Source organism: Gavia stellata, chromosome 13 (genome assembly GCF_030936135.1).
Source record: "Gavia stellata isolate bGavSte3 chromosome 13, bGavSte3.hap2, whole genome shotgun sequence".
Classification (NCBI taxonomy): Eukaryota; Metazoa; Chordata; class Aves; order Gaviiformes; family Gaviidae; genus Gavia; species Gavia stellata.
Genome location: NC_082606.1, coordinates 9779573 through 9799016, shown reverse-complemented (window position 1 = coordinate 9799016; position 19444 = coordinate 9779573). Strand labels below are relative to the sequence as shown.

General features: G+C 38.2%; 1 protein-coding gene across 1 annotated transcript in view; it reads right to left on the bottom strand.

Annotated features, from left to right (window-relative positions):
• Nucleotides 1–19444, bottom strand: part of PRTG (protogenin) — an 87235-nt gene that overhangs the window by 48231 nt on the left and 19560 nt on the right. Inside the window, 3 exon segments of the mRNA XM_059824156.1 lie at nucleotides 1007–1144; nucleotides 1464–1597; nucleotides 2587–2731. Coding sequence (XP_059680139.1) covers nucleotides 1007–1144; nucleotides 1464–1597; nucleotides 2587–2731 — 417 coding nt within the window.

Here is a 19444-nt window from a genome sequence, read left to right as displayed (position 1 = left end):
TGCATTTGCTTTGCTCTTCACTCTAGTCATCTGACCATTCAGATGGCTGGGTCTCACCACTTGGTAGGTGGTTTATACCTGAAATTCACCATCACAGCTAAAAAACTAACGCCATTTTCCCAATTATCCTCCCCAATTGCCTTGCACTATGATTCAGTTCATCACTACCAACATCCACATCATCTTGACAAACAGGCATCATCTATCTCCTTCTGAATTATGCTGGGGATAAAATGAGTATATTTGATTACCATGTATTTTCTTCTATTTTCACATCAAATGCTCTATGATTGTTAGGTAACATTCTTCTTACTTGTTTATCTGTAAGAGCCACTGAATTAACCAGTAAACATGTTTATTTCTCCCACTTTTAGAAATAAAAATGTAGGAAAACTTTTCATGCTTCTACAGGTACAGTTCTGACTTTTACATTTAGGTACATGTCAGAATAAAAACAGAGGTAGTTTTCATGGAAAAATGTGACGCGCTGATGAATATTATTACTACCATTGCATTCCCTCTCTTCTCCCCTTCCAGGCAGACTACTCAGGGTTTGACTATACCTATCCATAGTCCAAATGGCCCATTAACACAAGGTCCAAATCACATTCACATACTACTTCTAAGAAGAAGGGGAGAAACATTTACAGGATTGTTTCATAGGATGCAACCACTCCAACCTGCCCTAACTCACCATTGATTCTACTCCGAGACACAGATCCCTGGAGGTCACCACCCTACCCAGCACTTTGCCCACACTGCACTGGGGACAGTGTGGAACTGAAAGCAAAAGTAGGGAGTCCAAAGCCTCAGAAAACCTCAGGGCTTCTTAACAGCAGCATGGAAGTACTCAACCAGAAGTGTTTCACTTACCCTACCCTAACCTACTAATCGTTACCTACTACATGAAGCCTCAGAACAGTAACCTAATTGCTGAAATCCTTTCTTTCCAGTTTCACTTCCTCTCCACAGGCTGAAGGTCATATGCTGTAATTTTAAGACCTACCTAACCGGCTCCATGAGATGATTGGCTTTGGATTCCCTGTGGCTACACACTCCAGTATGACAGTTTGATGAAGAGATGCCGTAATGTTTTGCGGACCAGCTATTATAGATGGCTTGTGAAAAGGCTTCAAGTCTGAGGCTTTGGAGAGGAGAAGGGGGGCGGGGGGGAAATCAAAGGAAGTGAGAACAATTAAACAAAAACTCAATTAAATATGAAATAAAACATTACTTTTTTTTTTTAAGAATGCTTAAAATTAAATTTACACCAAAGCCTTATTTCAGTAATTGTGGAAACTTAAGCTGAACAATATTTTAGCCACAAGATACAAGCAAGCAAAATTATTATTTGGGCAACTGGTTCAGAGGACAGTTACAGCTCTTCCAGTGCATGTAAGTGTTTTTGCTATAATGTAAAAAAGAATATAATGCCACTGAAAAAAATCTCACGTGCCGACTACCTGGAATAACACTCAGCACTGCCTCAGTGCTTTTACGTCTATTGGCTATCGTTGTGGCAACACATCGGTAATTCCCAGCATCCTTCTGTTCAACACCATAGATCTGAAGAACTCCTGTAGGTAGAGTGGTTATCCTGTCACAGAAACAAAAAAAGAAATGTAGATAAACGTTCAGACAGTGAACACCACCATGGAATTAACTACTTGATTTACAAACAGCCATTGCTACACTGACCTGGGAAGAGCAGGCTGGAGACTCAAAAACATTCTCTACACATGACTCACCTCCCCCCATTTCTGAGCTACAGGCAAGATTCCCCCCAGCACCATGATGAGAGCAGAGGAATTTAGTTTCAACAAGCAGATCTTTCTCACCCTCAGAAGCAACCATCCCAACGAAAGGTTGGGATGTTGGCTGATTTTCGGCAGCAATTTCTGATATACTGGCGTAACTGGTATACGGTTCCCAGAAACCCACCCATGCTTTCCATTTTCATGTTTCTCTTTTTACCTTCCTTTACATTCTAGGTATCTTAGACATGTTCAACACAAGTTACATGTAAAGAAGCATGGGAATAGGTTCAACGAATACAATCTGGACATGGAGAGAACCTAGCAGGGAGCAGGCTGTATGCTTCAAGTTAATCAAGTCAAGAGAAGTCCCCCTGTACAGAATTTCCCTAGCATAAAGTGTTTTAACTCAATTTTCTATACATACAATTCTTTATTGGCCCTCTAAAGAAAAACACGTTCAGCATCAATTCTTCTGTGAAAGCAATCCCACTAGTTCAAACCACCCACACAGCGCCAAAGCCTACCTATTCTGTATCCCACACCAATTCCCATTCCTGAGGGTGACTTGCATGCAAAATTCACCAATAACAATTCATAGGTCAATGATTACTGTGTAGACAATAGCGGGTGATTCTGGTCTGCACTCATAACACCTACTTAAAATTCATTAACAACATAACTATTACTAGCTATTTTAATAGTTGACATACTATACACATGGAACCTTTTTTATGTAACGTCATTGCAAGTATTCAGGTTTTCTTCTTCTAGCAGGCTCAAAATTATCACAGAAAATAAATTACATTCTAAAATGTGTAACTCTACATACCTGTCCGTGACTAAAGGTAAAGTTGTTCGATTCACTTCCCAAGTCACAGTGGCAGGAGGGTTTGCTGTTATTTTACAGGCAAATCGAGCTACTCCACCTTCTTGGACCTCAGTTGAAAGTGGCTGGACTTCAAATGCAGAAATGGCTAAAAATAAGAGAACATCAAATTTAAAGGACTAAAGCGAGGAAAAATTCCTGGCTAAAGCAAACTCCATATCATAGATCAACTTGCAAAAATACCCACAAATACTTCAAATAATCCTCTTTTCTACATGCAAAGAAAGATAGGTTTAATTACCTTGTCAACTTTGCTTGATAGCATGGTTTCATTGGTTGGAGGTTTACTTAAAATAACTTTGCTTTAACCTAAGTCAGTAATAAAATGTGTCAATGAAAATTAAAATTACACTCTCAAATAGAATTAAGCATACAAATTGACTGGCATGCAGCTGGAAAGCATATCAATTATTAAACTAATGAAGTTCATGTCATGTCAATCCAACTAGTTTGGGACTGGCCCCACTATACTTCAAAAAAAATTTTACCAGAATAGAAAATTTCTAAAACATTTGGTTCCTGACAGTCATATTTTAGTCCTTTAATAATACTCACTTTAGTAAAAGCATTTGCAGAGTTTTACAAGTTCATGTTTGATAAGAAAAATAAATCAAAACCAAAAAAGAACTCAAAGTAAGTTTAATCATGTAAGAACACTTTTCATCCCAACAGTCCGAGCAGTCACCAAGCGGATGCCTGATGCACAGAGCATCAAGATAATTTTGAGCATTTACAGCTTAAGGAGTTCACAAAATTGAGCCAACTGAAGTGGCAGATCAATAAATACCTTCCAGCTAACAGACACTTAAGAAATTTATCAGTAGTTGGATTTCTTTGCTCGAAAAAATAAAAGTCAAAGGGAAAGGAATACAAAACCCTCTAATTAATTGCTTATTTACTGCTACTTACAACATAATTAACAGAAAGAACAACTCTTCAGAGGCAACTCCTTTTGGATAACTTGCAACACAAATAATTCCACACACATTTCCATCCCCTGTAACTGCCTCAATGGTACTGATTTGTCTTTAAAAAAAAAATTAGATTTCAAATAAATTTCTACTCTTGTATAAATTATACAGAAACATTATTTCAATAGATGAGAGATGGGTAACATACTAATATTGGTTTAACATCCAAGTTTTGTGTTGAAAGAATTCCTCTCTTTTACTTGTTTATTAACTGAAATGTTTTTTCATCCTATTTACTCTAACATGTTCTCAATAATGCCCTTCTGCATAGAGCACATACGCAGTACTGATGCACACCAAGCATTCTAACGAATGCTCCTCCTCCCATACTTTTAATACTACTGCATAGCATCAATAGATTAATATTGTAGTGGGATGGAAATGTGACATCACCTGGTTGCTTTCCCCTCCATGCACAAATTGACTCCTAACATGGGCCTAACTACATAACTTAGATTCCTATTACTACTATACCTATTTCACTTCCCTGGTCAGAATAAATTCTTTTTGTTGCACTGCATTCCTGTAGTTTCACCAGCACTGCAGAAATGAGCGTTCCTTATCATACCAGCAGAATTAAAACATTGCAGTTTTGTGAACAGACCTCCCAAAGACTGTGATTAACAAGACAAGCCAACCACCTCATACAGCAAAATCACCTGAAAGCAGCTGCAGCCACATGATGCAAACACCGAACACCGTGGCCGCTGGAAACTAGGTCTGGAACCTCAAATGTGATTCAGACTCCCAGGACGCAAGCAGAGAAGCTCCAGTATCCATTTTTACGACCAGTCCCATGCTTTTGGCAGGGGATTCCCGCAGCCCCAGCACACTCTCCCGCAGCCCCAGCACACCCTACCCACCTTCACCGCAGACAGAACTAGCCTCTCTCACTGGCAGAATTTAACCCTGTTCCCTATGTTCCACTTTTTGTTCTTTCTTTCACCTTTGAGCAGTACCAGGTTCAAGAACAAACAAACAAAAACACCCCACGACTTGCATAAAGACGTCACAACGGAAGTCTTACATTTAAAGCCTGTTGGGGGAGACACGAAAACAGTTCTCTCCTTAAATAGATTTTCTTTTGGTTGCTAAGGAATCATCAGAAGAAAAAAAAGACTTAATAGTTCTTTGCCTACCTACAGAAGTTCAACTTCACAGAACAGAAAGACTCAGTGCAATTCAAATAACCTGCACATACACCAGGTTGTTCCTGTAACTCTAAACTTTCTGGATTTGCTTTCTGCTGAATTTGATGCAGTCTAACCTCCTGTAGTTTTCCACCACAGAACAGAGAGGGGGAAAGAAAAGAAAAATAAAAAAAATCCAGGCTTGTCTTACTTCCTCCCTTCCCTCCTTCTCTGTTCTAATTCCTCCCTCCACAGACAACGTGTGTTCACCTGGAGTCAGGATAATATTTCCCTAGTGCTGTTCTTAACAAATTTTTCTAACAGAAAATGTAGTGCTTTGCATTCTTCATTCATTTTCTGAAAGTATGATGTAGGAAACTAGGCAAGTCCACCCTGCTTTCAAAATAAAATCCGTAGGAATGTAATAAAGGCATAGATAATAAGAACAACACAAATCAACATAACATGAGTTTCAGAACCATCATGTAGCACAGCTGCACTGCACAGCCAGTAGCATAAGGACGGACCATTTTAACAAGGCAGAAAGGTAATTATACAGTCTTATCGAAGCAAAGCTCTTACACACCTTTAAAAGTTTAATCTCCATAGGAACTATAAAAATCACACCCAGAATTTTCTTATATTGGTACGATTATTTAAAGGGACCGAGTGAGACAAAAGAAACACAATATTTGGTTCTCATTTATGTATATAAAAAGAATGATTTATTTCCATGCATCCAGTGCATTACAGCTGAAGATTAAAGACAGAAGTGAGACTCTCAAGAACTACAAAAGCAACTGAGGAAAATTGGTATTTCACAGAACACAAAATGTCATCATGATAGCAAGCAAGAACAGAGTCAGCTATACTATTTAGAAAATCCAATGCAAGTTGTTAATTGAAGCTGATACTAAAAAAACATTTTTCCACCTGAGCAGGAACAATGTATTTTCTCAGAAAATTAATCTTGAAAGATAGCAAAAGTCAGAATTACAGAGAACTGCACAAAATCTTCAGAAAAACTCATTAATGTCACTAAATATGGGTTTAGAAACAAAAAATCCCCACTTATCTTTCATCTAAATTTATATATTATCAGTTTAGCTCAATACTTGCTCCTTCTGTATCTTGTTTCTTTACACAAATCTCTGGTTTCTTCTTAATTCTGACTTTATTTGTTCCAGTAAAATCTGTTTTTACAAGTCTATTGCTGTCTCGTGAAACCTGACCTCTTTGTAACAGGCTTGTTTTCATGGCAAGTGCTGATACCAACTCAGAACCCCAAGAACAAGTCATTAAAGCGGTGCTGTTAAGAGGCCAGAGCTCTATAAAATGGATAAGAAACAAAGTCTCAAGAGACATACCTTGTTCCTGAAAACAACCCTGCAAAACGCAATAAATGTAAGTGCCTTTTTATTTGAGTTTTCCCCCTCTTCTCCAGTCTATTTAATCATTTTGTTCCCAGATTTATAGCCAAAAGAAAACAATTAATGTTACTCCGAGAAGCTGATGCTCCCACCCTTTTTAACTTGCAAGATACCAAACACTGCTTACAGAAGAACAACAGCTAGAAACTATATTTACTTTTATAAATTCCTGCAATTTATGTGATGGGAACACGTGATTATATAGTTACTTTTGAGTATTAATATCTTTGATGGCATAAAACACACAGTTCTGACCAATAAAGTTATCCATGCAGAGAGAAATCAGAGTTCAGTTCTGGTATGGCTTCCCTCATTTACCATCGAAGCAAATATCCACAGGCTCAAAAGCCAAACTATTACTTGTTGTCACACACTGCTTTAATATTAAAGAAACACTGCTGGTGCCTCCTGCACCATACGCAGATTGAATAGTATTCTTCAAGCATGAAAAAAAAATTTTGTGTACCTAAACAGGTTTACATGGATTTAACTCTTAAGTTTTACTTTTTCGTACCTTAAGAAGCTCATACCTCACACCTTTGTTTGTTTGTTTAAATACAGCAGCAGTCCTTCACTCGCTTGAATTAAAAAAAAAGAGAAACAAACAAAACGAAACACACACCCACTTCATTCATTCCTGAAATGAAGTCCTGAAGCTCGTTCAAACACAAGTCCAGGTGACTTGTTCCCTTACATGCTGCACTTTCTACTCACATACTCTGTGTCATTAAGTGGTTTTCTGAATGAGCTTTCTTAAGAGGCAAAAGAAATTCCAACAACCTACGTGTTTATTATTGTTAAAGCTTGCTGGTTTCCTCACAGCTGACCTAAGCCCAAGACTGGACTGCAACTGTATAATAAAGAAACTCAAAGAACGGAAGAAATTACTCCCTGAACTGAAACATTAGCACAGAACTGGGTTTCATCTAACCAGAATGCAGCAAATATTGAGAAACTCTCCAGCACATGATACCAACCACTGAAGTATTTCTCAAGAGATAATGGCCACTAGATAGATGAACTGCTCAGGTGGAAAGAACAAAAGTGCATAATCCCATTCATAGAACTTAGATGTTAACGCTATTGAGAATTACACAATAGCCCTAACCCTTCAAATGAAACCAAGAATCTTTTCCTTTTTTTAATTCTCAGGTGAAGAGGTTTCACTTGAGAAAAATGAACTTGCATGTTAAAGAAAAGCTATGGCTTCTTCCAAAGAAATGGATTTCAGAACAACACATGTTAAATTTAATACTGAGTTTTCTCCTCTTGATCTAGTTTTCATGATGCTCTCTCTCTGAAACAGTATTTAAAAAGGCAACTAATATACATGTGTACTAGATTTTAGTACCAAAGCCAACTTGCACCTATTTTTCTTGAGCTTAGTGCGATTTCTCAGTACTTGCAGGAGCGAGGCTTAAAACTGATTATGAAAGGAGTTCTGCCATGCCTTTTGGCTATATGGACACATATTTCCAAATGATTTGCTACTCAAATGGCGCACACTGGTCTGGATCTGGATTGGGAATAACCTTTACATGAGTGCCGACAGATCCAGACACGTGACAAGACTACAGACACATAGCTATTCTCCCCATTTCTGATTAAGCAGTTGGAGTACACAGAGCTGGAGCTGTCGTCAAGTGATCTAATGGGTGGATCTTTGCTGAGTTTCCCAGGAGATGCTAGTAAAAATTAAATAAAGTATTTCAGAGCTCAAGCTCTGCTTAGTAGATACAGTTCAGAGGTGAATGTCACATAAATGGAGCAATATGAGTAAAGTTTTTCATTACTGTGAAAAGGTGTTCTCTATGTGCTACCACAAGCACAGTTATTTCTCATATTAATCCTTAAAATTTTAATCAAGTTTTGTTTGACCTACAGTTATTATTTTTAAAATGTGAGGAATAAAAATGAGAGATTTCAGGAGAAAACAGAACCTGACCCGTAAGGAAAGACTGTAAGAGCTGGGACCTGATTAGGCCTGGGAAAGGAAACTGAAGAGAGAAATTACAGTCTTACAAATATACAAAGGAGGTATTAGAGAGGACAGGGAGTGATGACCCTCATCAATCAGTAAGAACAGAAAAAGCAAGAAGATGCTTTAGCTCTAGCAGGGGAAGTTCAGGTGAGGTTGCTAAAGGGAAATGTATTAGCAAGGAGCAGGCAGGTAAGGGAAGGCGATACAACTGCTAGCAAAAGGGGTGCCTGGGCTGTTACCCACCGGCCCGAGGGCAGTGACACTACTCCTGCCACTTTCCTCACACCAAATGCCACAGTAAAGATCCTTCACAAAGAAAATAATTTTGTCCTTCAGAAACATCCAGAATCTATTAGTGTTTTGGGTTTTTTTTTTCCCCCAGGCAAAAAGACAATTCAGAGTAGATTTGTATGAAGAGGTTCTTCAGTTTTCCAGCCCTCGCCTCCCCTCTGCCTTCTCTTTCATTCTTCGGTCTTCAGAACTTTATCAGTGTAGTACATTTTACATTGATAGGCCCTAAAATCTGTGAAGATAAGATAACGAAGCTAGTACATAAACAAAAGGATATCTAAGAAAGAGTCAGTGCCAGAAGCACCCTTCAGTAGAACAGGAGTGTCAGTCTGCAAACGATTCCCTAAGGCATATTAGACAGCTGAGGTGTGCCACCACTCAACCTCACCTGGAACCACTACTGCTGGGCAACAGTTTGTACACTTGCTATTCAACAGCTGATGCATTTGAATAGCTTTATCAATATCCTTACACATCTCCATTCTTTTCAAGCCAAGTGAGTCAACAAACTTATTTCAGAGAAAAAAGTGACAAGCTGATCAACAGGTACAAGAGGCAGCCTCTGATGCCTCAACAGCTGTTCAACTACATTGGAAAGAGAATGATACCCCAGCGATTTTTAAAAACAAAACATCAACCTACTTATTTAAAATTATACATTCAGGATTTGAAAACAAGTTGAATTGGAGATAAGTTATACAACAACACAAACCTAAACTGTTCAGTCCAAAAAAACACTGACTATCTTTAATCAGTATAGGCTGCAGTCTACAAATGAGCGATGCTTTTTTAGAAAGACATCTGTGCAAAGAGAACAAACACAAAGTGCATGGAGAAATCCAAATCTTTCAAAGTAAAATATTATTGGCTTTCTTTTTTTTAATTACGAAGCAGGTTATAACCTGTTGTGTTTCAATTTAAAATTATTAGTTTTAATTTAAAAAAAATCCTAAAGCCAACTTTGGCATACAACATACAATGATCATAGTTCCATACTAAAGTATGGAACCCTATACATACAAGGAAAATCTCTCCAGATAACTGTAAAGTCTCATAAACCAGGATTTCTAGGATGCAGGTAGATGACAGCTCTTGAGGCATTTAAAAAGCCAGGTTTTTAGTAAGCTGCTAAGGAAGCAGCTTATACATCATTTCATGCAGAAGCACATAGTCTGTAAACGTCATCTAAGAGGATGTGTATTTTGCTCAAAGGGTTGGGAACATGTTGCTCCTAGTTCACTAAGAAATGTGGCTACAGGTCTGATTTAAATTATAACTTACATTCTAGATATGAGACAAACATCTTCCTTGCATTATTATTTAAAGGCAGTATAATATCCTCCCAATTAAGTCACCAAAGCACCAAGAATCTCCCAATTCTGAACACCTTCAGTTACCACTAAATATGAATATAAAATAGTGAAAGTGCTCTTATAAAGTATGAACATCAGAGAACTCTAAATTCTAGCACGGACTGCTTTAAGGTTCTTCATCTGACCTGTCCTTAGAATTCACTGTGTCATGATGCACTCAGAAAAATTTCAGTAACCGTTAGGTTGCTAGACCAAGACCAAACACATGGACCAGGATAATTTCCTTGTAGTCTCCTCTCTGAACCTCTTTAATCTTAAATCCATTAACATGGAAGCTGGATTTGTCCTTCCCTCAGGTTCTCCTCCTTTTCTTTTTTTTTTTTTTTTTTAAAGTATCCTTTTCAAGTGTCTCTTCATTAACGCATCTATTATTCAGCAGGACTACCACACTGACCGTAGGTGCTACAGTTGATGAAAGGGATTATAACGCTCAGCTTTTCCTTGTAGATTCCTGTTGACTTTTTTGGTCCAAATTGTATCTGCTTTCAGCAAAACACCAGGGACAATTCAGATAACTCCACATCACTGGCACTGTATGCTCTGCAAAAACTCAGAACCTGCAGTGTTGTGGGTCAGTGGGGAAGTAAGTAGGACCAAGATTGTAAGACAAAATTTGCTAAGTGTCAGCCTGACTTCACCCAATGAATAAATTTCCTTTGTTTAAAGAAAATAAAATTTTAAAAAATAGAAAAGGAGAAAGAGGAAAATAAATTGAAAGAAGCATTAGAACTATGTTGAAGTCCCTGTTTGGATTACTGTACTTAATTGGACCACTTACACAGAAGAAGTACTTACACTTTGCAAGTAAGTGCAAGTAGATCCAAAATTGTTAAGTCATTCTGGAAAGCAACCAGACAACAATCTACTGTTGTCACAGCAGAGGCATTGCCACAGCTGCAGGAGCAGGAGACAAGATCAAGAAGAAACTGAATTTTACTGATGTACTGTAATCAGATGAAGACAGCAGCACCATACTAAAGAACATGTCTTCATATAATTATGAGCTAAACATTTGAGGAACAAACCATCTGACATCCTCTTCATTGAGCTGGATAAAATCCAGCGTAATTGGAAGAAAACCAAAGACAAAGTATTAAAAAAAACAAACGCCCTCAACACACAATGGAGGAGGAGACTACTTGTTGGCTTTTGCTTCTTGTAAAGTATTCTCCTTTAATTCGTCCTTCTCTAACTCCAAGGATCAGACTTGATTTTATCTTATCTTGCTTTTCTTTGAAATGCAACAGTATATGTTAGCTTGGGACCAAAACATTAGTCCTCCAGTCTTCTTCACCACTCCAGGCATCAAAAAGATTTGCTTCTGAACTATGGACCTCTGGTAGTTTAGCTCATAAATGCAAGCATCTGCAAAGACTTTCTCTTCCTTCAGCCTCACTCATTGTCTGCACAGATATTCTCCTCCTCTTAATGGCTATTATTTAAGGCAAACAACTGAGTATGAGACGGAACTGAGTTCCATCTGTAAGAGGAAGTGATATCATCCAGAACACATTTGGCCCTTCCAGGCACAAAGGAAAAGTGTCAGTTCATTCTGTTATAAAAGAGTAAGGAGGAAAAGACTGTAATTCCAACAACATACTGGTAATGGCATTCTAGTAAATTACCAGAGATTTAACTCTTCTGATAAATTGGAAGTGTGGCTTTTTCCCTAAAGCCATGTTATTTTTCATTTCTGCCAGAGTGGCTGGAAAAATAAGCTTAACTAAAACACACTTTTTCTATATCCTTGCATTTTAAAGAAATATTCTCAAATTGCATAGTTTTGCACTACTATTGCTTAAAACTTTAGTTTAATATACTTATTTTTAATTAATAACCAAAGATGTATAACATGCTGAAAGCCTGATACTTAAACTCAGTTGGAACAAAATGAGCCTTTTTTTTCCCCAAAAAAATCAGAAGCATCACAAAATAAATAAATAAAATAAATCATACAGGCTGCTGACATCACTGCCAAGATAATAAGAACTCACTGAAAATTTTGGATAACACTGTATCAGGTTCTTAAATTTTTACACTAGAATTTTACAATTGTATTTTTTTTCTCTGTATTAATCCCTGGCAGTAAATGCTATCACACATTGACATATTAATGAGCTGAGATACCATAACAAAAAGCACTGATAGCAATAAAACAATCAACCAATCATCCTCTCCTTCTCCCCAAAGTCTAAAAACAGGGAGGGGACTGTAGTGTCCATAAGCTCATCCTATGCCTCTCCTCAAATTCATTAATTCATAAATTAGGGCTCTCAAGGTGGTTGTTATTCTCACTTGCATGCTTAGAAACACCTGTCGTACAAAAGGGAGGAGAATAATGACCAGTCCTGTTCCAACTACTCATACACACTGCACGTCTTGCATACACGCCTGCATACTTGCAGGAGAGAAGAGCAGAGTATTGCACATTATCCCTATCTAACACACAAGGTAGTCTTGATTACAGGTTGAATCTCTAACACCAGTATCCACAGATTTTAACATCATTGAACTAACCTGAGCCCAACCACACATTCAGTCCCAGAAAGGCAGGATGGACCTGTAACTCCAACTGCCTTTCTTAACATTTCAAACAAGCTTTTCCAGACAATTTCACTTCCAAAGATAACGCACATTATAAAGGATTATTGAACCAGTTCATCACAATTTTAAAATCCATACCGGGGGGGGGGGAGTGTGTGTGTGTGTATATAGTACAACTGGGACAGTTAGAGAAACCACAGTCTTTAAGCCATCACACTTTACCTTGTTGATACCTTGGGAATAGCTTTGCTAGAATGGCACCTTCTACCCTCTAATCCCAAATTAAACTAAATCCTTTTAATGTGCAACAATATTGCTGCTATTAATCCCTGGATTTTAATAAGGTACTAACACTAAACTGTTAGACATGACTTTAAAATGAGTATTTGCTTGAATTGTCTGGAAATGTGGTCATCCCTGTTAAAGGGCATTCATTTTACCTTTCTGTTTTGTTCTCCAGCTTCGTATTTTACATTTAATTTCTGCCTCTCCTTTGTTCTATCAGGCTGGTTACTAAGAACTCACTTTTAGAAAGAAGACAGGACACAGACCAAAGATTACATGACAGAAACATGCTAGTTTGCTATTAGTGAGTATGACATTGGATTTCCCAATATAAAAAATGTAATAATTTTCCTGGAAAACCTAGACGCTGCACATCAAAAATGTAAGAAAAAAAACCCCCACAACAAAAAACCCCACCCAAACTAATTCAGATATTACATAACAGAAAATAAATATTTTAAGGAAGAAAGAAAAAAAACAAGATAGAGATGGAATCGAACAAACAGTAGTGTTACATAAATAAAAGGACTCCTCAAACGACAGTATCCTGTCAGTTTAAAAGCCCTTATAGCCAGGTGCACAGTTTTTACTACTAACATTGCTACAAAACAAGGCTTGGTTGGCACCTAAGTTAGTGTTTCTACGTACAGAAATATTTCAGTACTTTTCAGATTCTTTGGTAATATCTTTCTCTAGGAACATCTGAACGTGCAGGTCAATAGCCAGCAGAGAGGCTTTTCACAAGACAAAAAGCCCATGTATCTACAGAAGAACTACTGTGCTGGCAGAATGAAAATTCTACAGAAAAATCTAACTGCACGTTTAGCCCTAAATCTATACTGCCAATACCTCAGAAAAATCAAGAGGTTTTCTTCAAGAATAGTTTTGAAAAATGCCTCTATAATCACTCCAAGTGGCAGTGAAACTTCCTTAAAATAAATGTTTATACTTTGACTCGCTGAAATTAAATCTGAGGAAGAAAAGCCTTCCCTTTAGTAACTAAGCAAAAGGTTTAAATTTAAATCCATCAAAACTTTTTTCCATGAAAAATACTAGTTTGAGACAAAAATGTAAATCTGGGTATGGTAATGTCATGTCATGTTTCCTTTAGCCTACACTGAAATGAAAAGTAGTCACAGAAGTGCAAATAATGCTCCCTTTTTTAATAAACTCTCTTTGTGTTGTTCAGGAACATACAGAACAAAAACTCCACAGCCTGCTGTGTATACCGGAAATATCAGCAAGCAGGATAACATTTAGCCTATCACCATGCTATTTGTGAAACAGATTACACTGTGTATTTTCACAGATATTTCTTGAGTTAAACATATTTCCAGGATAAACTTAGTACACCAATTTTCTCTTCCTAAAATGAAAACAAAAGGACAAAGAAATGTTCCTCTATGACTTTACCAATATGAAGAAATTGTTAGATTGTGATAGTATGAACACCATAGCAGCAGTTTTAAAGATGATAGTTCAAAATTGTATTCAAAAAGGAGTCCAGTCTCAGGCTATTACCTTAAAGCTTTACAATTAAATAATAGGGAGGTTAAATGAGACTGTAACTGCTGCATTGATTTGACACTATCAATAATTGATCTGGGACACCTATTAATCTGCCTATCCCAAAGATTTTTATTAACCATTTGCCATTTAGATTCTTCTAGCAGTCATTTTAGCATTTTAAAGAAAGTGGATTGGAATTACAGCTTGTACAGAATGCAATCATTTTCAACAGTGATATTTATTATTCTGATGCTTTGGAAAACCCTGCAGAGTGGGAAATTACAGAGCTGCATTTTTTAGGAGCCACTAGCTTAGCACTACAACGTGGGTTCCTCTTCCCTTCCTACCATTTTTTTTCCTAAGCCAAAGGATAGATTTTTATCAAATGGGATGACATTTTGGGAGCTACTGGCACAGCTTATTGGCATCCATGCACTTTATGTTCACATATCCAGAGAGTTTGAGAGCCAGTCGTTTAAGGCTGCTGACACATATTTCTTCATTTTTTCCAACCTGTTGACACCTGTTGACCAGTAGGAGTCCTATCCTTGATTTCAATAGGCTTTGAGTCGGGGCTTACCTTACAGAGGTAAGGGGCCCTTTATTGAGAAAACACTGTGTCTCCTCAATTCTCTAGATGATGTGTGTATTACTCTGGCATATATTGCTTTGTTGGGATGAGAAGGAGGGAAGAAGGAAGACTGGTTTGTTTTACTAATCTTTACAATTTTTTTTTTATATGAGTGCAAAATATGCCAATACTTCACCTGAGAACACAGACCTAAACAATTAAAAAAAAAATGTAAAAAGGTCCAAATGTTGCAAAACACTAACAAGATTAAAACCCCATTTTTACAGTGTGAAAGATACGCAACCACACAGAATGAGCCAGGTTTCGCCATAAAATTTGACATTCCCTATAGACAAAACTGATCCTTCACACCACATGCTCCTCACGTTTCAGTTCACAGAACAGTATTGGCAGGTTGTAGGCTAGGAGCAAATCTTTCTGAGGCATTAGTCTGCGAGACCCTCTCAAAATCACATTTTGAGTTTTGGAGGGACCAGAAAGTGCTCTACACATAGGGCCAATTACAGAAAGCTTTCACTGATAACTACCAAGGAGACCCCACATGAGGTAATGAGTGAGGATTTGGGCCATCTGCCCTTTCTGCTATTCTTCGTTCATTACCTCTGCTCTGGACAAATTTTCTCCAGGGCCCTGATTGCTAAAGGGTGAGCTCGTTTGCAGAGCTTACTGCAGTTTCGCCTCCAACAAACTGCCAGTCAATTACAGCTGGGAAACAGTCTGATCTGCTAAAACTTATGGTCACCTTATTGCAAAAACATTTACTTCTAGCCTACCACATACTTTGTTCCACCACTAAAACTAAACACAGAGAGGGAGGTACAATAGAGAAAGGAATGGAAAAAGAAAGAAACAACAGTATGTTTTAATTTTTCCTTTCCTCTCTCTTATTCCTGCCAAACTGCTGACAGATATCCAAGAAGTGTAATTTTCAGACAATGATTTCCAAACTAAGATGCAGATCACTAGGAATTACTCTCCAATCTCTGATAAGAAGGGAGAAAAGGAAATAAATAATTAACTTCATATATAAACCCCACACTTTTAAAATACAATGCAAAACTGCTTCTTTGTGCGTTAAAATCTTTGCACAGCAATGTCCGTGGTTTCCTCCCCCACTCAAAAAAAAAAAAAAAAAAAAAGGTAGCATTTGCCCAGTCACAAACTAGCCACTACCTTTCTGGTACTGAAGAATGCTATAATCTAAAGGCAATGAAATGGAGAAGCAAAGAGGTCAACAGCCTGAGCACCCTTGAACAAAAGTTCCCTTGGAGATGCCAGCTGCAATCTCGTTTGTTTCCTCTAACACTTTCAGGTCCCCCTGCCCCTTTCTTTAAAGCTCCTCATTCAGTGGCTGACAAGTGATCACTTTAAAAATCTCTCTACAGGAATAACCGGGTCTGAATACGTCCACTGAAGATCACTAAGGTCTCCACCATTTGGGTTAGGACTAGATTCTGTAAAAGTGTTTCTGGCCACACACAGAGACACAGTTTTCACCACCAGCTTCTCAAAGTTAAGACCAGTCTGAAGTTTCATATGTAGTATTTTCTCTTCCTGAAAACTTGGAAGTCAAGTAGACTATTCTGGACTAGGTTTTTAGGGAAGTTACTCATTCTTTCTTTCCTACAGTATCCTCCTATTCCTTCTTTCTTACAGTATCCTCAGAAAGGAGGAAAGTATATTGTCTTCTCCACACACAGAATGGAAACTATGGTGAGCAAGTTTCTGATATATCCCAGTGCAGAAAGTCAAGAGAAGAGGAGGACTCAAATGGATGCATGTTGAAGACATTTGACAGGAGAGGAGAAGAAACTTGACAAGATAAGGAAAAATTCTCCCCTCCCCCCCCCCCCGCCCCGAAGAACTGAGACTAGCCTTTTCCTTGTACATCCTGACTTTCCCAAGTTTCTTTGTTTTCATTAAAAACAAAACAAAACTTTCTTCCCCTCTTGCAAGAGCTTTTTACAAGTGCAAGGTCTGGAGACAGGGTATCAAGGACAGAGTATCATCTTTGACTGCTCCAGAGAAAAAACAGCAGGAAAAAAGAACAAATGAGGCATGTTGTTTTGGAACAGCCTCCCTTTGGTGAGGCAGTTTTGGAAATGCAACCCCTTCCTATACACATGGACATCACTGAAGGCAGAAGCACACCCTACCACTGCTATTTAACTATTGTCTCAGAAGCTTTCAGTCCTGTAAATGTTTGTTTTCTGGGCACAGGACACATCAAATGCCACACCAGACTCTCAACATTTCAACGTGTGGTTGGCTGTCTAAGCTTTCCTTCTTGGGCAAAACTGTGAATTCAAAATTATTATAATAAGCATCACAATACACCAGGAGTCTCTATGATACTGATCCATTTTTTTCAAGGATAAAAGCAATCATTTCATCTCAGGATATATTGTACTTTATGAAAGATGCTCTCTCCTTTTGCTAAATAGGCAGCATATGTTCAGCATAAATTTTGGAAAGCATTAACCTTGGCAACAGAAAGAGTTCATAATTAGCGTGTCTGCTGCATGTTAAGAAAAAACATCAAAACAGTTAAAGGAAATTCACATAACCACACGTACTGCCTTACTACACCGCAATCATTTAGTAAGTGGTAAAAAATATACCACTACCACCCCTCCCAATGAAACCAGGCATACATATCTCCTCAGGAGTTATCACTAGCACTGTTTTAAAGGAAATAAAAGATTGAGGCTTAGAAATATGTGGTTCTATATATTCAACAGTTTATTGATGGTGTAACTGACATACCCTACTGAATCATGTAAACAAGCATGAGAGATTTGGTCTTTTCACTTTTGAAGGCATCCCAGCTGGGGTTTTCCCTTCTCAGTCTATCTATCATCCAGGCAACAGTGTGTGGCCACAGAAGTGCACAATAAATGCTAATGCACTTACCAAGGAATTCCCCTCTGCTCTTCTGCAGACAAGAAATGTAGGAAATAGTACTGAAAAGGCACACAGTAAGCCACATTAACCAGCTTCAAAGCTGTTCTACTTGCGTGGCTGCATGCATTCAGGAGAAAGAACACACCACTTTCTCCCTTGCAAGGACTGCTTTCCTTCAGCAGTTTGCCTAGTGATTGCCTTCTAGTATCTATGCTTAATCCTACAGATGCCTTTCTTTGGAGTTGTTGTCATTCTGTAAAGAATTAGTTCTGCTTAATAGCCCAACTGTTGCATGGGGAACATCCAGGACAGTTTTGCACTTTACAACATGAAAAGAAGGATCAGAATTGTGCAACAAAAGACGTATCACTTCACAAAATATTTGGCATTCAAAAAGAAAAAAAGAAAAATACAAAATTAAAGATTGACTGCTACGATTCTAAGGTTCCTCAAAGAACAACCCCCAAAAGAACAATGAAAATGTAATAATCACTCAGTGCAACACAGAAAAGACAATTTCAGCACTGTGCAACAAGAGCCTCCAGCATTGCAAGCGCTAAAGCTGCCCCATTCTGATCAATGAATTTCACTGCAGATGCCAGCTAAAGGGTAAGACCTCTATTTATCAGTCATGTACCTTTAAAAATAAATAAATGCTATTCCTGGCTAAAATAAAACAAGACCCTAAGTAGAACACAATACCCACTCTTCACCTCAACCTGCCCAGCTCATCAATCAGAGGAAGCATGGCAGTGCGCATCCCAGGACAGGAGTGGGGCCCCACACATTCCACTGCTGCACCGCCCACCACTGCGCCTTCCCTCACATCTGGGGGGAGGTGGAGGAAGAGGTTTCATTTCATACAGTGGCAAACTGACACCATCAACATATGAATGAGCGTAAGCTGATATGGTGGTGCTGTAAGTCTTCAGACAGTCAGAAACGCTATCCCTGAGACACACAAACACTCTCCATTTTTTGCTTACAGTGTTTCAGAATCAGCATCCTAGGATGAAATACACAATTTCACTGCAAAACACTGAGGAGAGGCGCTGGGAATTCAAGCCCTTCAGCCCCCTCTCCAAATGTCAACATTGCAGCGTTCCCATGGGGAAAGGAAAGAAGAGATGCTTCCCCTCTCAAGGGCCAAACGCCTGCAGCTCATTTCCCTGTCACCAAATGCCCCCCTACTGCATTACACAGCCCAGAGATCTCTCCCCAATACAGCCTTTCTACACAGTGTAGTAACTAACAGCAAAATTCTGACTGTCTTAAAGTTTGAGAGCAGCAGGGAGAAAAACAGAAAGAAACTTCACACAAAAAAAACATGTAACAAAAGGCATTGTCAGTACTGCTTATTTATTGAAGTTACTTAAATCTTCTAATTAGATGTTTGTCTGAAAATTTCTGGAGGTAGGGGAGAGGGAAGAGTTTACAACTCTTGCAATTTTCACATAAAACAAATCAGAAGTGTGGCTTCCAGATAAAAATCTTATTGCCTTCAATGTCATTGAAATCGCTGTATTTTTCCCTAAGTATATTTCTCTCACTCCCTTACGTGTCTGGAAAATATCCTGCAAATCTATTGTGTCTGGAAAATATCCTGCAAATCTATTCTGAATGCACTGTAAAAGCCCTCATACCAAAGGCAAACAGAAGAAATCAAAAAATTTTGTCTTTAGAGGAAGTCACCTTGCTATGGCTGTTGACTGCTTGGGTGGGAGGCAATAGCTGGATTTCCAGTTTGCCCAGTCATAGTGGAAGCAAATAACCATGTTCTACTAAGTAGGT